The sequence below is a fragment of the Corvus brachyrhynchos genome, unplaced genomic scaffold (assembly GCF_000691975.1).
Source record: "Corvus brachyrhynchos isolate BGI_N302 unplaced genomic scaffold, ASM69197v1 scaffold11, whole genome shotgun sequence".
NCBI lineage: Eukaryota > Metazoa > Chordata > Aves > Passeriformes > Corvidae > Corvus > Corvus brachyrhynchos.
The window spans coordinates 2,185,633-2,205,626 of NW_008236965.1; the positions used below are offsets into that span (position 1 = coordinate 2,185,633).

General features: G+C 36.3%; 1 protein-coding gene across 4 annotated transcripts in view; it reads right to left on the minus strand.

Annotated features, from left to right (window-relative positions):
• Positions 1-19,994, minus strand: part of POLA1 (DNA polymerase alpha 1, catalytic subunit) — a 203,569-nt gene that overhangs the window by 88,228 nt on the left and 95,347 nt on the right. For all 4 annotated transcript variants that reach the window (XM_017728405.1, XM_008629227.2, XM_017728404.1 and 1 more), the window contains 2 exons: positions 16,862-17,043; positions 15,002-15,133 (listed from right to left, as the gene is read on the minus strand). In XM_017728405.1, coding sequence (XP_017583894.1) covers positions 15,002-15,133; positions 16,862-17,043 — 314 coding nt within the window. The remainder of the gene's footprint in view (positions 1-15,001; positions 15,134-16,861; positions 17,044-19,994) is intronic.

Below are 19,994 nucleotides of genomic sequence, written 5' to 3' on the forward strand. Positions count from 1 at the left end.
GATGCTGAAAGGCAAAAATTATGCTAAAATAATACATTAATCAAAAGGAAAAGTGAATGAAAAAGAAGAAGCAGAGAAAAAAACTGAACAAAGGACTAAGAGAAATCATCTGTCTGTATAAAGGCAACAGAGAGGCCTTGCTTGAAATGATGTCTACAATTCTGGGCACATTACTAAAACCAGACAGAAGAAACCAGTGTAAAGAACAGCAACAAAAACAGCTTTATAAATAAAAAATAAAGTACGATAGAATAAATATTTCCGTGGTTACAAACATAACAGATACAGTGAAATAACATCACTTTCTGCTAACATTTGAAAATAAGGAAAGGCAGCTTGAGAGGAACCACAAGCATGGCACAAAGAGTAAAACAGTATCACAAAAAAGGGCAAATTTTGACTAGTGGAAAGATTTTTATTACAAATTCTCAGGACTAATAGAATAACAGAAGATTAATATCAGAAACTGAAAAATGTTTAATACAGTAGCTGCCATAAGTCTGATCACATGCAGTGCTAAAAACAATCTACAAGCAATTTTACACTTGAATATTGAGAGAACAGAAGATGAAAAGGACTTTGATAAGTAGGTACAGCCTTTGTGTACCCATGAAAACCATGGCTCACTTCAGAGAACATCAGTGCTTGCTGATATTTACCCGCCACAAACTATCATGGCAAAAGAGGAATAAAAGGAGTGCAAAAGACAGTCCATGAAAACAGAAGTTGACAAAAGAAAGCCTACAAATGTGGACAATACAGTACGCAGATTATAAACTTGTTGTTTTGCTTACCTTTCTTTGCAATTCAAAATAGAATTGCAGTGAAGCTAAAAAGATGACAAAACCACAGCAGTGAAAAACAGAACTATTTTCAACTCTCTCAAACAGCCTTTGGAGCTCCTTGACACAAAGTGCCAGACAGAAGCTGTATCTCCAGAAACTCGCAGAGTCATACAGATGAAAACACTTCGGTTTTATAAGAAAATTCATCTCCTAACTAGGAAGTTGCATCTCTTACCGAAAGTTTTATTGGAAAAATTTGTCTCGGAGGAAGTTCCTTCAAATCATTAAGCATCCAGCTACTGTTAGAAACCAATACTACACTGAGCAAATGCCTTCATTAAATACAACTTCTTTGTTCATAGTTTAGTACTTAGCCAGTCTATGCCATTGGCCTGCAATGACCTAACAAACACCAAAGAAAAATCACAATTTTCTCAGTATTTAAAGCAAATTTGCATACCTTATTTCTCACGATGTTCAAACTTGTTTCATCTTCAAAATACGTTAGTTTAAGATTGTGGCAGTGCTATAGAAAGCAAGTACTGCTGAAACAAAGCTATGGTTGCTGCACAGTTTGCAACAGGAGAGAACTGTACCTGCAACACCAGGGAAAAATGTCAGGCAAAACTATGAAATGTGCAATAGGTATGTTTTTCTACCTGCAACCACCTTTACCATTCCTGTCCAAATTAACTGCTCGTTCAACTGTACAATCCAGTAGTATAATATACAGAGTAAAGAAAATGAATTTTTATTTGCATGATTTAATTTCATTTAACAGTGGAACCTCATGTTTCCCATTTCAGCATTTTTTCTCTCCTTTCCTGCAAATTCCTCCGTCTTACAGCCCCATGACAAATATTTACAATTGGCCAAAAGAGAGGTAAGTTTAAAAGGTACATGGATGAGGGCGAAGGAAATGGCAACAGAATTCAGGTAGAACAGACCAAACACCTTAAAAAACCCAACTGTTTCAAAGGATAACGATGACTCAGAAGAAATGTCTCTTCATCACATAGGATGAGACAGAAAGAGCTTCTAGGACTACCTTACGAGGATACAAGTTAGCTGTACATTAATTTATTCATTTATTCAAAGGAATGAATGATAATGCATTTATTTGGTTTTTACTGCGGAACTTACACACATAACTGTAGAATGTACTTTTATTTTTCAGAACAGTATCCTTCCCATTACTGAGATAAAACTAATAAGCAATTACAGAGGTAAGGTCTTTTATTTTTTTCAATAGTTGACCAATCTGGCTGTTTCATATAACTAAAAATGCAAAGCTGATAGGTGTTCAAAGCAGAAATGTGTTTTGCCAAAGGCATTATTAACAATTAATAATCATTACAGAGTGCCTTGTTTACCTGACCTTGTGTAAATTCAGCAGCCTTGTAATTAGACCCATATTTTGCATATCTGTATATTTCCATGCATAGAATTTGACTCATTCACTCATCCATTAAAATTTGCTTGACAGACATAGATGGATAACCAGGGTACAATTTGTATTTACTGGATTATAGAAAATTGGCCAAACAACATGTTAAGTTCAATGAAAGCATATTCTTGTCTATCTCTTGTGAAAGATGTAAAAGCAATAAAATATCTGAGGCTGGCCCCAAGGTTCTCTGAAGAAGTAGCAGAGTTTCATAATCTGATAGTTTTAATACAACTTCGCTCTAAAAAAAGGACGTTGGGTTAAAAAATAGAAGAACTAAGAAGAAACATTAGGCCTATATTTTCCTTTAGTCAATGCAACAAAGAATTCCTCAGTAGAAAGACCTTCTATAAAAGTTAACATCTCAGTGTCAAGCACAACTTCACTGAAGTAGACATTTCGTACTCTGGAAAAAAAGGAAGATTCTTCTTGCATTTAATGACTTCCCAGTAACTTTCTAAGCAGTTGGAAGAATTACTTTACTACTCTCCTGTTCAGAAAAAGTCTTAAAATTTATGTTTTTTAAAGCATTAGCAACCATAATGAAATATTTTTATTATATATGCTTAAATGTTTGAGAATAACAGAAAGGTATGGAAGAGCTCGACTGAGCAGTCAGAATGGAAAGCAACAGTAAAGAACAAAATGGGAAATGAAGAAATTCGTTTACTGTGTGTGCTGGTATCTCATAAGGTCAGACAACTTTGTCCAGCAAGACATTCTACAGATTTCTTATGAAGAAACTGACTTTCACCCAAAAAGTCAAGTTAGATGTACTCATTAAATGTGTAACACTTAGATTTTTTTAACAACTTTTATAATCCAAAGGGAGCCTCTCCTAAGAGTTCCAAAACACTTAAGAGACGTAAAAAGCAAAAGTCCTTTGTTAGTATCACTATTCATACATAGTTGGAATGTCCTAGAAACAACTAATGAAGTCTGCCAGAATTAATCTGAAGAAACTATCAAAGACAATGGGACAGGTACATCCCTGCCAGTGTTCAAGGCCAGGCTCGATGGGGCACTGAGCAATCCGATCTAGTGGGTGACATCCCTGCCCATGGCAGGGGGGCTGCAACTGGATAATTTTAAAGGTCCCTTCCAACCCAAGCCATTCAGTGATTCTATGAGCCCGTATTTTCTTTCACGAAGTTATTTATTTTAAGGATGTTGTGCTGCCTCTTAAGGTCTTTCCTATCAAAACACAGTTTTTAGCAGCCTCCTAGCGCTTTATCACATTTGATCTGTTCCAGATAGTTCAGTAACTCACCACAGGGAGAAAGCTGGAAACCTTGCAGCTAAAGAGTTACCTACAATTAAAATCAGGGTGAAAAAAATGGGAAGGAAAGAGATCTATCTAGCTGCCTTTTGTCTTTAAAAAACCACAAACAGTCAGCAATCACACTGACTCCATCAACAGGAAATACTAAGCCTCGGTTACGATGCTGGCTTCTCATATACAGATCTGTGTCTGGAAAGACGCCAGTTTAATTTATATAGAAACTCAATGTACTTCTCATTATGAAAGCTCGTAATCACTCCCTAGATAATTTTCCTTATTTTCACTACAGTCTCAGATGCTCCTCAAATAGGTATTTGCTACTCCAGCCTTTTTCTGAATGACACCTGATTACTGGGTGGGACATTGCCACGAGCCTCATGAAGCCGTTCAGAAATGGACACAGGAGAAACACTGAAAATAAGACTTTGGAGTAATCCCTGACCATTTCTTGGCAGATAATACAGCCTTATTTTGTAAGTCTTAGTGTGCCTGACTCACTCTTGTTGGGAAGCCTCCAAAGACAAATCAGAACATACAGAATTTATATTATGAATTCTCTACAAGGTATTTCAGTACCTTTTACTTGGGGGGTTGGGGAGGGAGAAGGGGTGTTTGATCCTAAAACCACCTTATGTTTAATCATACATGAAACTCTCTCAAGGATCATATCACAGTTCAGTTTACTCTATTTCTGCTACTTAACTGATGGGGTTAAAAAAACCCCAAAATCCTGACAAGGCAATCCCCAAAAGATGCCCCATTAAAGGAACAACTCAGTATAAATGGTGATCGCTTATCACAGAAAGAAAAAGAGACGCAAAAAGCAGTAGGAGGGAGGGGGAATTTGATTAATTGCTTCCTTCAAGCAAGCATAAAAACCACATGCAAATACTACAGAATGGTGTGAGAAACCATCATCAACACTGCATGAACTACTGGAATACTATCTTTCTAAATAGTTGTACTAATCTTAATGACATTATTCATACTCACATAGATGGATGCACAGGTAGATACACAGGCAGAATTTCTACCAAATTCAAATTCTACATTCAATCTTTGTGCTTGATAGGCGGTCAGTAATGGGTAGCTTGGTATCTGCCAGTTCTAGTGCAAGATCATCCAGCATGAATTGCCCCAATATGAGAAACAGTATGTTATCCAATAAAAATTATTACAGCAATTACAAACTCCTTGCAGAAATCGAACGTTTTATTCTGCAACAGAACCCAGCAGATACCATTTTGTATTCTCTGTATTTTGGGGGATTGGGGGGTTCTCTGTTTTTAAACAATTCTGGCCCCTTTTTAGCATAGTCAAATGTTGCTATGGATATTAAATTGAGAATTTATCTTAAATGGAAACAAACAACTTCGCTAAAAATTAGACATTTATGACTTGCAAATTACAGATACTAATTATTTTCAGTATATACAATTATGATATTCTCAAGAGGTATTAATTTTGGGACAGATGTGCTTTCATCATGTAATTTGGAAATTAAGTTACACACTCACGTATGGGAACTCAGAAGTCTGAATTTGTGTAAAGACAGGATTGATAGAAAGGAATTTTGTCTTGCTAATTTTCTCTCTCTCTCCCCACCCCCACCTCTTTCTCTCTCTGATGAGAGTGAGTGTGGCCAGCAATCCTCACAGCTGGGTTGCCTTGCACTCAAAGGAATGGGGGCTGACTGCAGAGTTGATGAGGATACACCTCCACTTGACTCCACCTCCTGTTTTGTCCTTTCAGATAATTCTTCCAAATCCAGTAAATTCTAAAAATTTAAACAATTAAGACATACCAACTATAAAATATGCATAATGCTAAATACTTCACATTCAAGTCAGAGTGTAGAAGTGAAGTGTTGCTAATGCAAACATCTTAAAAAAGACATTATAAATACACATAATCCAAACCAAAGCTATTAATACAGGAACTTCCATCAAATGAGGGTAAAAATAATAATATTGTTAGGTTGACCAAATTTTCATTAGGAAAGGACAGCATATTGTTACAAAAATGCTCTCCAACATGTGCATGCATATAATCTTCTAAGACAAGTGGCTGTAAGTGATAAATGAAAAAAGAATACAAGAAAAATGCCAGCTAAATCAATGTCTGGGATGATATTGCTGTAGACTGGATGTATTAATTAAATAAATCCATTTGGGAGTTCATACTTCCTTATTTTCCACATTTGACCTGTAGACGCCAAGACAGAAAGGGAAAAGACAAGACAAAGAAGTGTTGTTGTCTGTACAGTATAAAAAACAAACCAATCTTCAAACACTGTTTGGTTTGTACTGTTCCATAGGAGGTGGAAGGTACATATGCAAGGCATTCTGACTATCTGCTGCAATTCTGAAACTGAGATTTTTATTTTTAGATGGAATTAGTTCAGTCACTGCATAGACATTTCTATCTGGAGATCTTTACTGATAGTCATGGATTTGTGACATCTCTTGCAGGTGCCACTTACAAAGCTAATGACTTTGTTCTGGAAAAAAGGAAAACATCTACTTGTCAAGTTCTGCAGAGCTTTAATTCCCATGTAGAAACCTGGCACACCTCTAGAAGACTTCAGAAATGTTTCTCTTGTACATTTACAGATTCAAAGCCCAACACACTCTCCTAGACTGGAGACAGCTGGATAGCTGAAACTCTCCATACAGAAGAAAGTGAACAAGACTGTCATTAAGCTGCTCTAACAGTTTGAGTGGGACTACAGACTTTTTTTTTTTTTTGTCTCATGTTATAGGACGCTGCACCTGCAGGCAGACTGAAGACACAATAATCTTAAGCATGGCATGGAAACAGAGAGGGGAGGTTCATCTTTAGCAACTAAAAGGCCTTTAAAACAGAGTGCCATCACAGAATGCACAGGCCTAAAGCACAGGCAGAACTGCCACTTCGCCAGGCTCAATTTATGAAAGAAACAGACAGTGCAAAACCCCGTGTTTGACTGAATGAAAGTCATAGATTAACTAACAATGGGTAAAATGTAGAAATACAGTCCATCAGTAGATGCCATATAATGAAATGTAATCTGAAGCCCAATCTAGACAACCTAACTGATAAGCTTCCAGGATTCTTCACAGAGACCAACACAACAGACACTACATATGGGCCAACAACTGTTTTGAAGTACATTTTTACCATCAGACTACACATACTCTGTCCGTTTCCCGCACTTCACGTGTCGGAGGAAAATAACTTTAAGGGATGGGACTATGCAACTACACGAATTTATTGTTTAAAATAACAAACGCATCAGTCGAGGCGTGAGATTTTACAACACCTCCAAGTAATGGCGACTAGTCCCAAGATTTAGAGTTACATCATAATTTATAACCTTCTAATCCAATAGGCACCTAAAACAACACTTTGTTTTAGATTAATGACCTATCACCTGTGGCACTTCTCACTGCAATGCAGCTATGTCTTAACCAGTAACTTCTCATGTCACGTACACACAGATGTCTCTCTTATACCATCTACATTCTTAACTTAAACTATATAAAACCACACTATTATATTTTAAAACCCTTCACCAAAACACCCAGTGTACAATTTTACTTATAATGATAGGAACACAAGTTTGTAATCCTTTTGCTTAAAGTCCACAAATCTCTGTCAATTAAGCCAGACCTAGTCTCTTCCAGGGTTGTAAATCAAAGCCTCCTTTAATTGCAGGAGTTTCTACTCCTCTGTCTCCCACATACTGGAATAAGGTTCTGCACTCAAATCACACTACCTCCCAAAGAAGGCATTACAAAGCAGTTATTTGCTTAATGCCTGGGCATTAAAAAAAAGAATCCACCTGTACATATCCAGTGCAGGAAACACTGGTACTCTGCAGAAAACAGACCCTGTGCAGCTTGACTTGACTTCTGAACAAGACAGTGAAGGAAATCCAAAACCCTTTTATGAAGCCATATCTAATGTAACAGTATCTGCCATTTCTTCCTGCAGATGGGAACAGTCTCAATTAAAATGAAGTAACATCTCTTTTTGATCTCAGATGATCTGAAACTTCACTGTCCCTTAAAACTGTTCCTTTCAAACAAACCTGTAGAACTACAGGTTTCACAAGTCAGGAAAAGGAACAAATGTCAACTCTAACACAGCACAGGCTGCTAAAATTGGTGATGGTATTTCCTAGGATACATGATATCTTACAGAAGATTTGCTGCATTATAGCTGGTACTGCTTCTCTTGGCCACCATGTATGAAAAATTAGTAATTCCCCAGAAGTCTCACCCAGCTCAAGGGTCACCTTCCCCCTCCCAAGCACATGAATGAGGACACAAAGGCAGAAGAGTTTAACTAAATGGTGCTGCCCAGACTCACTGCTCTGAGGTTTTTTCACACATATAAACTTGATTCCAGGAACCAAGCTGAAAGGTGTGAAGTACTCCCCACCGGATGTGTTCAATTCTCGAATGCTGACACACTCACCCATTTTCCCTTGCTGCACCAAATACTAAACATCAACGAGACCTAAACAGCTGCTTACATGAAGCTAAATAAGAGATTTTAAAATTGCCTTCTAACTATAAAGCTTCCTTATGACAAGATTTTGAATACTGAAATAACTCCTGTTGAGGAACATCTTATTTAATTTTTCTAAGAGTGTTTTATCAAGAACTAGAAGACTGACTGAACATTGCTAGAATTATTTTTGGCAACAGTAACTGCCTGAAACCAGAAAAAAAATGGAAATAATTCTTTTAACATCTAAGAGTAGGGAAAAAATAAAACACCTGCAAAAGCCATTCCCACTATGCCAAAAGGAAAAGCATTCTAGGGCAAACACAGATGAAGTTTTTCATGTATGCCCTCAATTGCCTCCCACCCCCATGATTTTCTTATTCAATTATCTTTAGGAATGTGGACTATGAAAGACAGCATCAAACAAAACTGTTTACAAAAGAAGGCAACTGCTTGAAGAACATTTTAGTTTCCCAAATACTGTAAAATTTATTTTAAGCTTACTTTTGAAGCTGAAGGAAAAAATCATGATAAAGACTGAGAAACTTTAGGATAGGTAACACAAAAGTAAAGTTTAGTGAAGTTATTATTAAACAATCCATATTTTTTCCTTTTATGTGCCCATTCAATTCTGAACTACCACAGATGGTGCTATTTTAGGTTTTGGTTTTTTTAAAAATGGCTTAAAGCAAGTAATTTTCACTTCCTAAAATTGGCATTGGACCACGGATTTCCATATTAATAGTGACTTCTACAAAAACATTTCTGATAAGCACATCACTTTTAGGTCATGAACATCAAGCAAACTTATTCTTACGGAAGGAACTATGTCCAGAGAAAATATGGTCTCTTCAGCTTCAGATTTTAACTCTGGTTCTCCTGATGGATGCAAGGTGCTTAGGCAGTGTAAGCGTTCCTGGTTACATACACATCAACAGCATCAAGCCTTCAAGGCCAACAGAACTTGTGCACTTGTGTAATCTCCTGGCAAGATGGTTCTCTATTAAAAGTTCTGTAGACTAGTACAGACTCAGCCTGGTTTGGTATTTCAGTAATTGGTTGGTCCAAGTTATTATAGTATAAGGCATTAACTACGTCAGAATTCCATGAGAACTCGTGGTTTTAAGACCTACTTTATTCCTTATTTAGATTACCTGGACTTTTCCTTCTTGTAATGCCTCTAATTATAGACTAGTGGGATAACTTTCCATCAAACTTTAAACTGAACATAAAAACCTAAAACAATTTAAAATAGCTCTCTAAAACTCCTGTAAAAAGAAGAAAGATGAACAACGATCCTTTCAAGACCAGTGATTTGTTATAAACCCTCCTGTGATTAATTATTTGTTATTAAAATAGACTCAAAAGCAGCAAATCCTCCAAATCTATGCAGTATCTGTAGTGCTTCTGTCAATCCAAGGTATCCAGAGGACACATTTGGTCACTCTCTCTCAAGCACTATCAGTAATGCCATTGTGACATATCTCTCCACAGGATGCACAGATCTGCCCAACATTTAAAATTCTTGGCTACAGAATCTCCTAACAAATGCTGCTACTGGGACACCAAAGCTACACACTTTGTAGTCAGCGTAAAGCCAGATCAGATACACTGAGCTGCAACTGCATCTCTCAACTGCAGCACAAACCTGCTCTCCAAGTGTTGCCGAAATTCATCACTGCTTTGACCGGGGCAACAGATCAGTTCCAACAGAGTACCTTCAAAGACTGTGCTTTCTGTAATCCTCTGAAGACAGCAACATCTTGTTATTAGATGAGTGATTCAATCACCTAGGTAAACATTACACACTTGGTGGCAATCATAACCACGACCATATTTACCTCTGGGCACACTTCCTGTAACACAGTGTTCACAATACTGCCATTTATAAGCCTAAGCAGACAAATTATTGTGATAATAAGTCCTTACATTCCTGCATTCTACCTACAGAGGAAATTACAAAGCTAGTTTTACTCTATTGAAGCAATCCACATTTCTTAGAACCTGATCTATGTGGTGGCCAGCCTGGGGAGCCTTTTCTACAAAGAGCTAACAGAGATATCTAGTGTCATTAAGCCTTCTCTTGCAAGGTACCAGACTGGGGACTAACTACAGATTCTGCTTCTTTGCTTACGTTAACTCATTCTCAGTGGCTAAAATTTGGAGTGCAGAGAGTCATACTCAGCCTCTCTCAACCACCAGTGAGATGGATGCATGTCCGTCATGGCTGGTAAAATCCAATGAGGAGAGTTAAACCCTTTGTAAAGACATATCGATCATTACTTTGAAACACTTCACTAAAAATTGTATTGATGCTAGAAGTCTGAACCAAACAATTCCTTTACAGGGCAGATCATGGAGAAGTTGCAGTAATAGCGAATCGATTCCAGTTAATGGACTCTATGAGTGCTGTGACAAATAACTGCTTCCCCAAAACACACTACACACTGTGACCAAAAGAGTTATCTTTTATTATTCGATAAACATAAATTATGACAGATGTATTACACTTCCATATGGTAGAATACTGACTGTCCTGTTCAATAATCAAGACATTTCTAACTTGCTCCTGGTTAACCAAAACTTGATTCCAAACACAACTCATTTGTCAACCTCAGTCAAGGAGAGGACCACAAAATACTACTGTGGAAGGGAGAAGGAAACTCCTGATAATGTGGTGGCAACCTCCCTTCTCTCTCTCACATTCCCAGTAAACTGTGAAGGGAATCACATTAATATTTTATCTTTCATTCCAATCGCCCCGAATTCTGCCTTGACTTGGAAGCTGTCAGTACTAAAAATAAACATCTCTGTTTCTGTATGTATAAACCAAAATGACAGTGATACAAGTTGAAACTTGGAAAAGACTCAGAAACCTATTTCCATACATACAGAAAGGACTGAAAATAATCACTGGAGTTAATCTGAAGGCAGAGTCTAGCTATCTGATTCTGCCTACCACATCAGCTGGTGTCACAGTTCTGGCCCTAACTACTCTTCATCACATGCCCATGTAATTCTAGTACTATTAGCACAGAAATAAATAAAATATTGTACTATTACCACTACAAGACACCTTTCCCTCACGCCAAAGAAATTTCTTACCCCAACTCACCCACCAAACAAACACACTTTCAGTGCATGACTGTTGTGAGAACATTATTACAGAAGTCATCACCATCGTCTACAATCATATTTTCACCTGTTCATGGGGTGTACACCTGTGGGCTCTTGGCAATACACTTCACTGAGGTGTGGGAAATTTCCGGTTCAGAACGAGCCCTGTCATCTTTGTTCTCTTAAGCAAATACGCCACATAATCCCAAAACCTGTGTGAATGCTATGGCCTCTTATAATGTTATCTTATTTATAAATATTTTACCTTTTTAAGTGCGCAAAATACTAATGCAAATCCCTTGAACATATATACAAGAGCCAGAACAGCAATATATATATAAAAAGTAATTCAAAGATCTTGAAGGTGCATTTATACTGTGACCTAATGTGCAAGCAGTAGACCACCCCACCACAGGTAAGAAATGAGAAATTTTGAGGGCTATTGAACACTGAATTTTCACAGCTGAACAGTATAAAGTTATTTAGCAGCGTTCAATAGCCTTCAAACTCACTTCTGCCTGTGGGTTACAGTGGTCCAGCAGAAAAAGACTGGGAAACAAAAACAATACAGGTTGGAACAAGATTTTCTCAGTATTTTTTAAAAACTCTTTTAAAGTTCACATCATTTTATGTGTTTTGAAAACCATACAGAGTTCTACAGATGCCCTACACTATTAATCAGACAGCATAGAAAGAGCATCCATATAAAAGCAGGTTTTAGCCTATAAATATACTACTAACAATAGCACAGGTGTATACATGTATTAAAAAAAAAAAAAGAAAAACCTGCTGCTTCGGGGACAACAGCTGCCCAGTCCAACCAATTCTGTATGCATTTTGCTACTACTCAAATGGCATATGCAACATGTTGGGGGCCTTCATTCAGTTCTTTTTAGTTAGCAAAACTAACATCTGAATAGCTGGATAAGATACGGGATTCATTTTATTGTCATGAATACTGACTTTTACAGGGCTTTTAAAAGGGGATCTAAAAGAGTTTGTATTTGTTTACCAAGTCCTCAAAAACGAGCATTTGAATATTCCAGTGGGAAACACAAAGCAGGTTCCAACATAATAATTAGATCCACTTACTAAAAATGAAGTTACATCCTGCTTAAGCAAAGAAATTGGTCAGTTTTTCCATTTATGCTTGCATATTTCAGCTTTTACCCATTCCCTAGCATGGATGTTTCATTGATGGCTGAGGGTAACACTTCAAAAATGAACTAGCTAAACAAACTTCCCAGCAGCACTTGACAGAGCTACACCTATTCTTCCCCATTTCCAAAGCAGTACAGAATTAATTACCAGTTCTATGGATCTATTGTAAGTATAATAGACTAAAGAGCTATCACAGACACATTTATTGTAAAAGCACAATCCCAAGAGTGTCTAGTAGAGGGCCAAAACGATTAACACAAATGCTTTGTCAGATCAAAGATAAAACCTGCACCGCCCAATTGAGGAATGAATTAGAACAGTGGGTTATCTTTCAAATTAACCAGGGCAGTTAGTGAGGAAAATTTCATGAAAGTGTAATTCTTAGCCTTTGTGAATCCACACAGCAGGCATTCTGCCAGCTGACAAGATGATGAAATTTTCATGCTTAAAAAAGCCCTCTTCATTTCCCAATTTAGATTAGCTAGCGTTTCTCTCTCTTTTCATCTATTTGCTCTTCTGAAGCAGAATTAAAAAAAAAAAAAAAAGCACACAACAGGATCAATCTCTCATAGAATAAATGCATTTCTGAGAAGAAATAAAATCCTTCCATGTAATTTTTAAATATATTTACATTTAAGAGTAAGATTATCAAAATTGATATTGTTAATACCATTAAGAAATCTGTAAATACTGGAGCAATGGTAGATGGGTTTTGGAAGTCAAATATAAAACATTTCAATGTTTAATGGCAAAAAACGATTGCAGATATTTTCATATAAAGGCGAGTTATTCACAAAAACAATGGGATTGTAGCAGGCTTACAAAATTCTATTTATACACTTACACTTGCATCTTTTTAAAGGAATGTAGTATATCATGATTGTATGTATTTATTTAACACAGTTTCATGTGCCAAAAAGGGCAAGATGATTTTCTACTTTTAGATTTTACGGCACTTCCCGCCTTCCCCCCCCCCACTTTATACAGCCACATATAAAAGCATTTCAATAGACTAAAGGAAACAACAAGCAAGATCTTGAACACTTAAACACCTAAAAAAAAAATCTGATTCAAAGCTCAGTGAAAAAAAAGTACACTTATTCATCTCAGTGAGCTGTGGATCAGGCTGAAAGGCTCTTGATAGGGCTGTCTTCATAAAAGGCAGCTCATTATTTACAGGTTAAAAACCATTTTCGCATTTTATGTTTTTGTATTATGTGCCATTTGACGGATATACAAACAAAATAATATCTAAAAAAAATTTATAATGGAGTGACAATATATTTGACCCATACAAATTGGTATTTCTGTGCCCTTCAGATGCAATTATTACAATATGAGATTGTTTAATAAGAGCCTGAAAGTTTCATTAAATGTTTTGTTCAGACAGTTTTTGCCATAATACTTCTGGGTGTGTCTTTACAGCTTACAGGATTATATATATTAGTGCAAATACCCATTTGATGAATTTCAACTCCAGCTGTTATACAGTCACTACAAGTACTGGATGAAAGGAATAAACTAAAAGTCTCAGCATCCGATTTTCTAGGAGCTAACAGGACAAAAAGTTTACTTGCCCAACTCCATGAAAAGCCCTTTTGTAAAAAGAAAATTAATGTGCAATCTGGAAATTAATCTCACATTTCCAGAGTCTGAATGTATTCCACAGTCAAAAAGTGGTTTTAAACCTTATTATAGCTAACTAGTTTAAAAGTAAATTCTCAGTACTAAAAAAACCCTGAAGCTTTTACTTACATGGACAAATGATTTTCTTTTTCATTATATTAATTATCCAATATACCATGTAGTAAGATACTTAATAGATTTATGTAAGCAAATTGCAATGTTCAACATTTAAACATTTCAGTTTGGTTCATAGCTTGGTCTTAAAAGACAAAACAACCAACCAACCAAAATAAAAACAGAACAGAGCAAAACATTACACGGCTTTTTATTCTTATTAGCAATAAGAATTTCTCCTGCCCTTCTAGCACATTAGAAATGCAAAATATATTGATATAAGTTAAAAAGCATGGTGGGTTTTGTCCTAAGGTTGGACAGTGAGAAGACAGGAATTTTAAATACTACACTTTTTTCCCCCACAATTCCATACAAAGCCAACCACTACCACTGGCACTTTGGATTTCTTGCACTACCCCTCAAAAAAAGAGAATTATATCAAATTAATTAACCATCCATCTGTCTCCTCTTTTTTTCCCTTCCCAATCACTATTAAGAAAGATTCATTGTATTTCCCTTCCTACTGTCCCTCAAAGAATTTTTACAGACATACATTTGGGTTTCCTTTTCACAATGTAACACAATATACATCAATTTGAGTTAAAGAAAGAGAATCATATTTCAATTACATGAGAAACTGATTTGATAAACTCCACAGATTTTCCTAAAACCATTGAGATAATGCACTCTGGCTAAGAATCTGGAAAACACAGAGCTACTACATCTGTAATAATGCTGACACACACAATTACAAAAATGTAAATATATCTATCTTGAGCCTGAACTGAGAAAACAAACATTCTAAATTAATATTTTAATTCACTGATTGTTTTATTTTCATCAAGTTGGGGTTTGATGCTGTATGCTACCACCTTGGTCTATACAAAAAAAAAAAAGGTAACATGACAGTCACTAAAAACCCAGCACTACTTCAAAAACTCATTTCATATGGCAGAGTATTTTCTGCATACTTACACTGTAGTATTTTCTGAGGTAGCGTCTAATATCCAGTAGTAACTTGTTGTTCATTTGAACCACATAGCTGAAAGGAGGCTCTTCACATTCTGTCTTGCTGCACCTTTGCAAGCTGGGTTCAATAAATCGCCCCTGAAAACAGAAGTGTAAAAACAGCATCATTAGGACAGATGATGGCAGCAGAAGTTACCACAGGAGTTTAGACATAATACATATGTTTTTAAAAGTAACAGTCTTAAAGGGCCCATAATATCTGGGCCTTCTTTCTTCCCATCATGGTTGGCCACACCCACATGGGAAAACTGTAGGTCAAGATACCTTCATTCTCTTCTTAAGGAAAGCTCTTTTAGAGAACACACCACAAAGTTAGTAATTCAAAAAGAGATGTTGAGTAAAAGAAAAATAACCTGTGGACAAATCATGCTCCCCTATGTCTACCAAATAAAAAGAGGTTTATTGTTTTATCAGAGACAAAGTTCTGCCTCAGTCCTCTGATCAGAACTTTGAAACCAACCTTATAGATACTAATTATGAAATTACCAACAGGGCTGTAGAGACAAACCTCATTAAAGAAGAATCAAATGATCATCTTTTATTTTCTCCTAGTTCAAAGAATAGCTCTTACGGTTTTGCACTATCTCATTCCCTTATTTTCATAACCTTCTGAACACCTGACATTAAAATTTCAGAACCTGGAAGTGTTGTGTGAACAGCTGAAATTAAGTTAGTGGAATTCTCCTTAATACAGCAACAGTCTGGTAGGCTGGACAGTCATACAGCTTTCAGAAAACCTTTCTTTCAAGGTAAGACTTAGCTGCTGTGAGCCATCTTGGCTAACCCCCCCACTCACAACACTAATTAATTCCAGGTGAAATAGAGGAGATTTTTGGCTTGGTTTCAGGATTTCTTCTGTTGTTTGGTGGTAGGGATATATATTTTTTTAAGGAGTTTGACATCCACTCCTCTCCAGTTAGCCCATCTGCAACTTGTCAAGTCTACATGCAATTAACTGTCTTATTTACAGCTGCAAGGAACAAAAGTCAAGGATTCACAAAGTATCACTCGATTTGTGTGTCTTTTCCTCTTACTTGCTTCCAAAGACTGCTTTATTTTGATTCAAAAAATGCAAAACATCTGCTGTTTGTCCAAATTAACTTAAAATAATTACTTTTAATTTAGATAAAAGATTTATTTGCTTTCAGTTTCAAGGTTTTCACTACTCTGAAGCTCGCTAATTTCCCGATGACTAATACATACATAACATGCTGTAGAGTTAAATACTTGGCCCTATTTCAAGTTGTGATCCAAGGTCAGAGATACATTTTTTGGCAGAACTTCTCAACAAGAATGTATCCCTATGACTTTTTATTCAATTCACAGAGACAGAAGGGAAGATAACATAGAAAAACCTTACTGTCAAGTAGGGAGGTGGGATGTAGCAAGATAAACACAAGTTTAAAAAGCACTTTGTTCCAATTAATATGATTTAGGATAAGAAACTATGTCATTGCTATACAAAAAATTTATTAAATAGAGAACTACAAGTTACTAAGGTGTTAAGATAAGGATTCCTTTAAAAAGTTACAGCAACAATCACTCACAACTGTGGGCAAACAGATTAATGAAGCCAGATAATCTCACAGTTCTGTGAGATGACGCAGCTGAAATGTAAAAATGGGAAAAATATTTCAGCACCATCCTATCAGCAATTATCTGCTCCAAAGCTATAAATAGCAGGACTGAAACACTATGGTATCTTCTCCAACATCATATGAATCCTATCTGAAAAGCTGTTCTCCCTACAAGCATTTTTCTCCCTCACCAATGAACAGAAATGAAACAAACAAAAGTCCAACTAACCGAACCATCAAAGACATTGTCATAAATATTTTCTGTTCCGCATTTGAGGCAGCAAAACTTGAATCTTTCACAATCCTTATATTTCTCCTCATCAGTGAGCTGAGCTGGGCCACCAACCAAGGCATCATTCTCCTCATCTTTATGGTAACGGTGATGGACTCTGAATTGGGAGGGATCCAGTCCTATTAATAAGAAACAAAAATTTCAAAAGACTAAGAGGTCAACCATGCAAGCAGGCTTATTTTTCGTATGCTTGGTGAAGCAGATTCAAAAGAAAGTTACAAAATGTAAATTCAGAAGCTGAAAATCTCTCCTTAGCAAAACTTCCTCTATAAAACATAAAAACATTCTACAATTTTTAACCATGAATAAAGGTTCATGAGACATGAAGAAATCATCTTACTTATCTTCTTACGCAAGATTGCTTTATAAATAAAACAAGCACACTGCATTATCATGGGAGTATGCAAGAGAACATTTTGTTTCTGAGGAAACCACTCCTAACGGATAGCTTTATTGTTATTTTCTTCTTAAGTTACATAGAAAATATTTCAATAAAAATGTGCATCGTTCTTAAGAAACAGTCTTTAAATCAAAATGGCACCATTAAAACCAAAAACAGAGAATAAAAACCCCATTAAAGAAACGCGGGTGCACTGCTATTACCAACTCCTTCAAGTCCGTACACAACTGCCAACTCTGATTTCAATGCAGTGGTCGATTTCATTTTGGCTCAGTGGTTAACAGCATGGAGGTTTCAATCTAATGCAGTGGTTAAAATTCAGCAGCAGCATTTAAAACCACAGCGCTGGAGACAAAGTGCTTTATTTTTGATTGCCAGAACTCAAGATTTTAAACAAATAAATACACAAAAGAGATCCCAGAAATACTGATTCAACTACAAATAAGTAAATAAGCAAGCAAGCACGAAGTTCACTGTTCTGGGAATAAGACTGCCAAAGTAAACTTAATAAAAATCCTCAAGTTTTGTCATCCTTTGTCATGTGCAACATTTTAAAAGTCCATGCATCTCATTTACAGGGTTTTTTTGTTAACTTTAGAAAAAACACATGTTGGGGAAAAAAACTTAATCGAATGAGCATGTAGGAAAAAACCTTCAGAAAAGTGTGGCTCACTTTACCAGTAAAACAAAAAGATCAGAGAAGCACTTCAAAAAATATTTTTAACAGACATTAGGCCAAGTACCACATTACCATGTATTAATCTATATCCTGTATAAATTTCAGTTCCAAAAATGTAGTAATTCCTATAAGAAATGTAACAAAGACCACAAATAGAAAGTGAAGCTTCACCTTATTATAACTACCGTTACACTTAAAGACAACGCTTGGGAACAATATTCAGGTAAATGATACAAATACTATTGCACTTACAAAACAGTTGTGTTATACAGGCAAATATAGATTGTCCTTACATAAAAGAATTGATATGTCTCACTTTAATACCACTATTCTGAATTTTTATGTTGCAGTCTTAAAACAAATTCAAGGACAAGGAAAAATTCCATTGCCAAATAAGTTTATTTAGTTCTTGATAGAATATGGGTTCCACTAAAATTTATTCAATCTTCCCAATTTTGTCAAAAGAAAAAAATGACAACGCATAAAGGTAACACTTCACCTCCAGGAGGTTCCTAAACTTCAAATATAGTTCTCCACTGTTCATTAAAAGAAAGAGCATACAAAGCAAAATACACTGCTAATAGCATATTTTACAGCTTAATACATATGGTATCCCCCAAAAAAGGCTGTAAGGGTTTGTTTCTGGTTTGTTTTGGGGGGTTTTTTTGGTTTGTTTTTGGTTTTTTTTTTTTTTTTTTTTTTTTTTTTTTTAATAAAAGGGCTGGTAATATATTTGCTGTTTTAGAAAACAGAGAGTATGTTCTGCAGCACGCAGGTAGTAGATAAAAGGTTTAGGAAGTTCAGTATTCAGATTTTTTAAAAAAATAAAGCAAGCAGTAGGTTGAATCTAAGGTAGTAATGGTGAAAACAAAATTTCTCAGTTTACTTTGAGTTCAGAAGTGGAATGCAAAAACATCATTGCAACTTTCTGATACAGATACCACTACAGTTCGGCTAGAAACTTATCTTTGGTTGTTTCCCAAAAGGCAAATATGGAGCAAAGTAGCTCACTAAAAAAGATAAAAGGAGACAAATGCTGGTCTTCAGACAACCACAGTGTTCCAACACTGAGTCAAAAACAGTGACAGTAAATATTGGTCATTTAATACTAGTTTAACAGAAAAATAAAAAATCATTGTGTGAATTTAAATCACACCTATCTCTGAACTTAGCTGTTTTGGCTGGAAAAACAACAGAAAAAATATTGTGCTGAATTAAGCATACACCTAACTTTTGGTGTGCAAACTGCCACAGTGAAATAAAAGGGAGTACAAATCAGGCTTTTAAAGAACATGCCTACCTTAATTATCTTGTGGAATTGGGACCTATTTTATATATTATCTCCTTACAGGAATAGTTAGTTGGCTCAATTAATCCATTTCAGCACACTAACTGGCATCTTCTCAGACCAGGTCACACTGGCCACACTATTTTACTTGGTACACAAAACAGGGGCTATCTGATTGGGCAGTTGAAAAAAAATAATATCTGGTTTTGGTAATTTTTAAATGACTAGGATGAGACTAATCTGTGAACTTTGAACTCTTTTTTTTTTTTTCCCCTATTACATCAAGAAAAAATAAAAATCAAAGGGACTTTGACTTACTCTGGCAGCAAGAAGTCTTCAGGGCTATCATTAAATTACCTGCACTGCAGGTAAGCTTTCCCACCTCACCAAAACTACGAGGCTGGACGCAGGACAAAGCACCGCAACATTACAAATGTGCTGATGAAAGCAGTGTGACCAAAGCAATCGATACAACTAAGTTCTGGGACTTGTTCCTGAATTATTTAATAATTAAAACATTTACTGACTGGCAAGCAAAGCAGCTCACTCAAGAACCTGAAAAAACGGTCAGATTTTTACCAAAAGCAGTATTTTAAAAGCAGCATTTCTGCGGATCACTGGTGCGCGTCCTTCCCCCGCCCTGCGGCGGGCACCGGGGCGCCGCGGGAGAGCCGGGCAGCGGTGCGGGGCCCGGGGCAGCTCC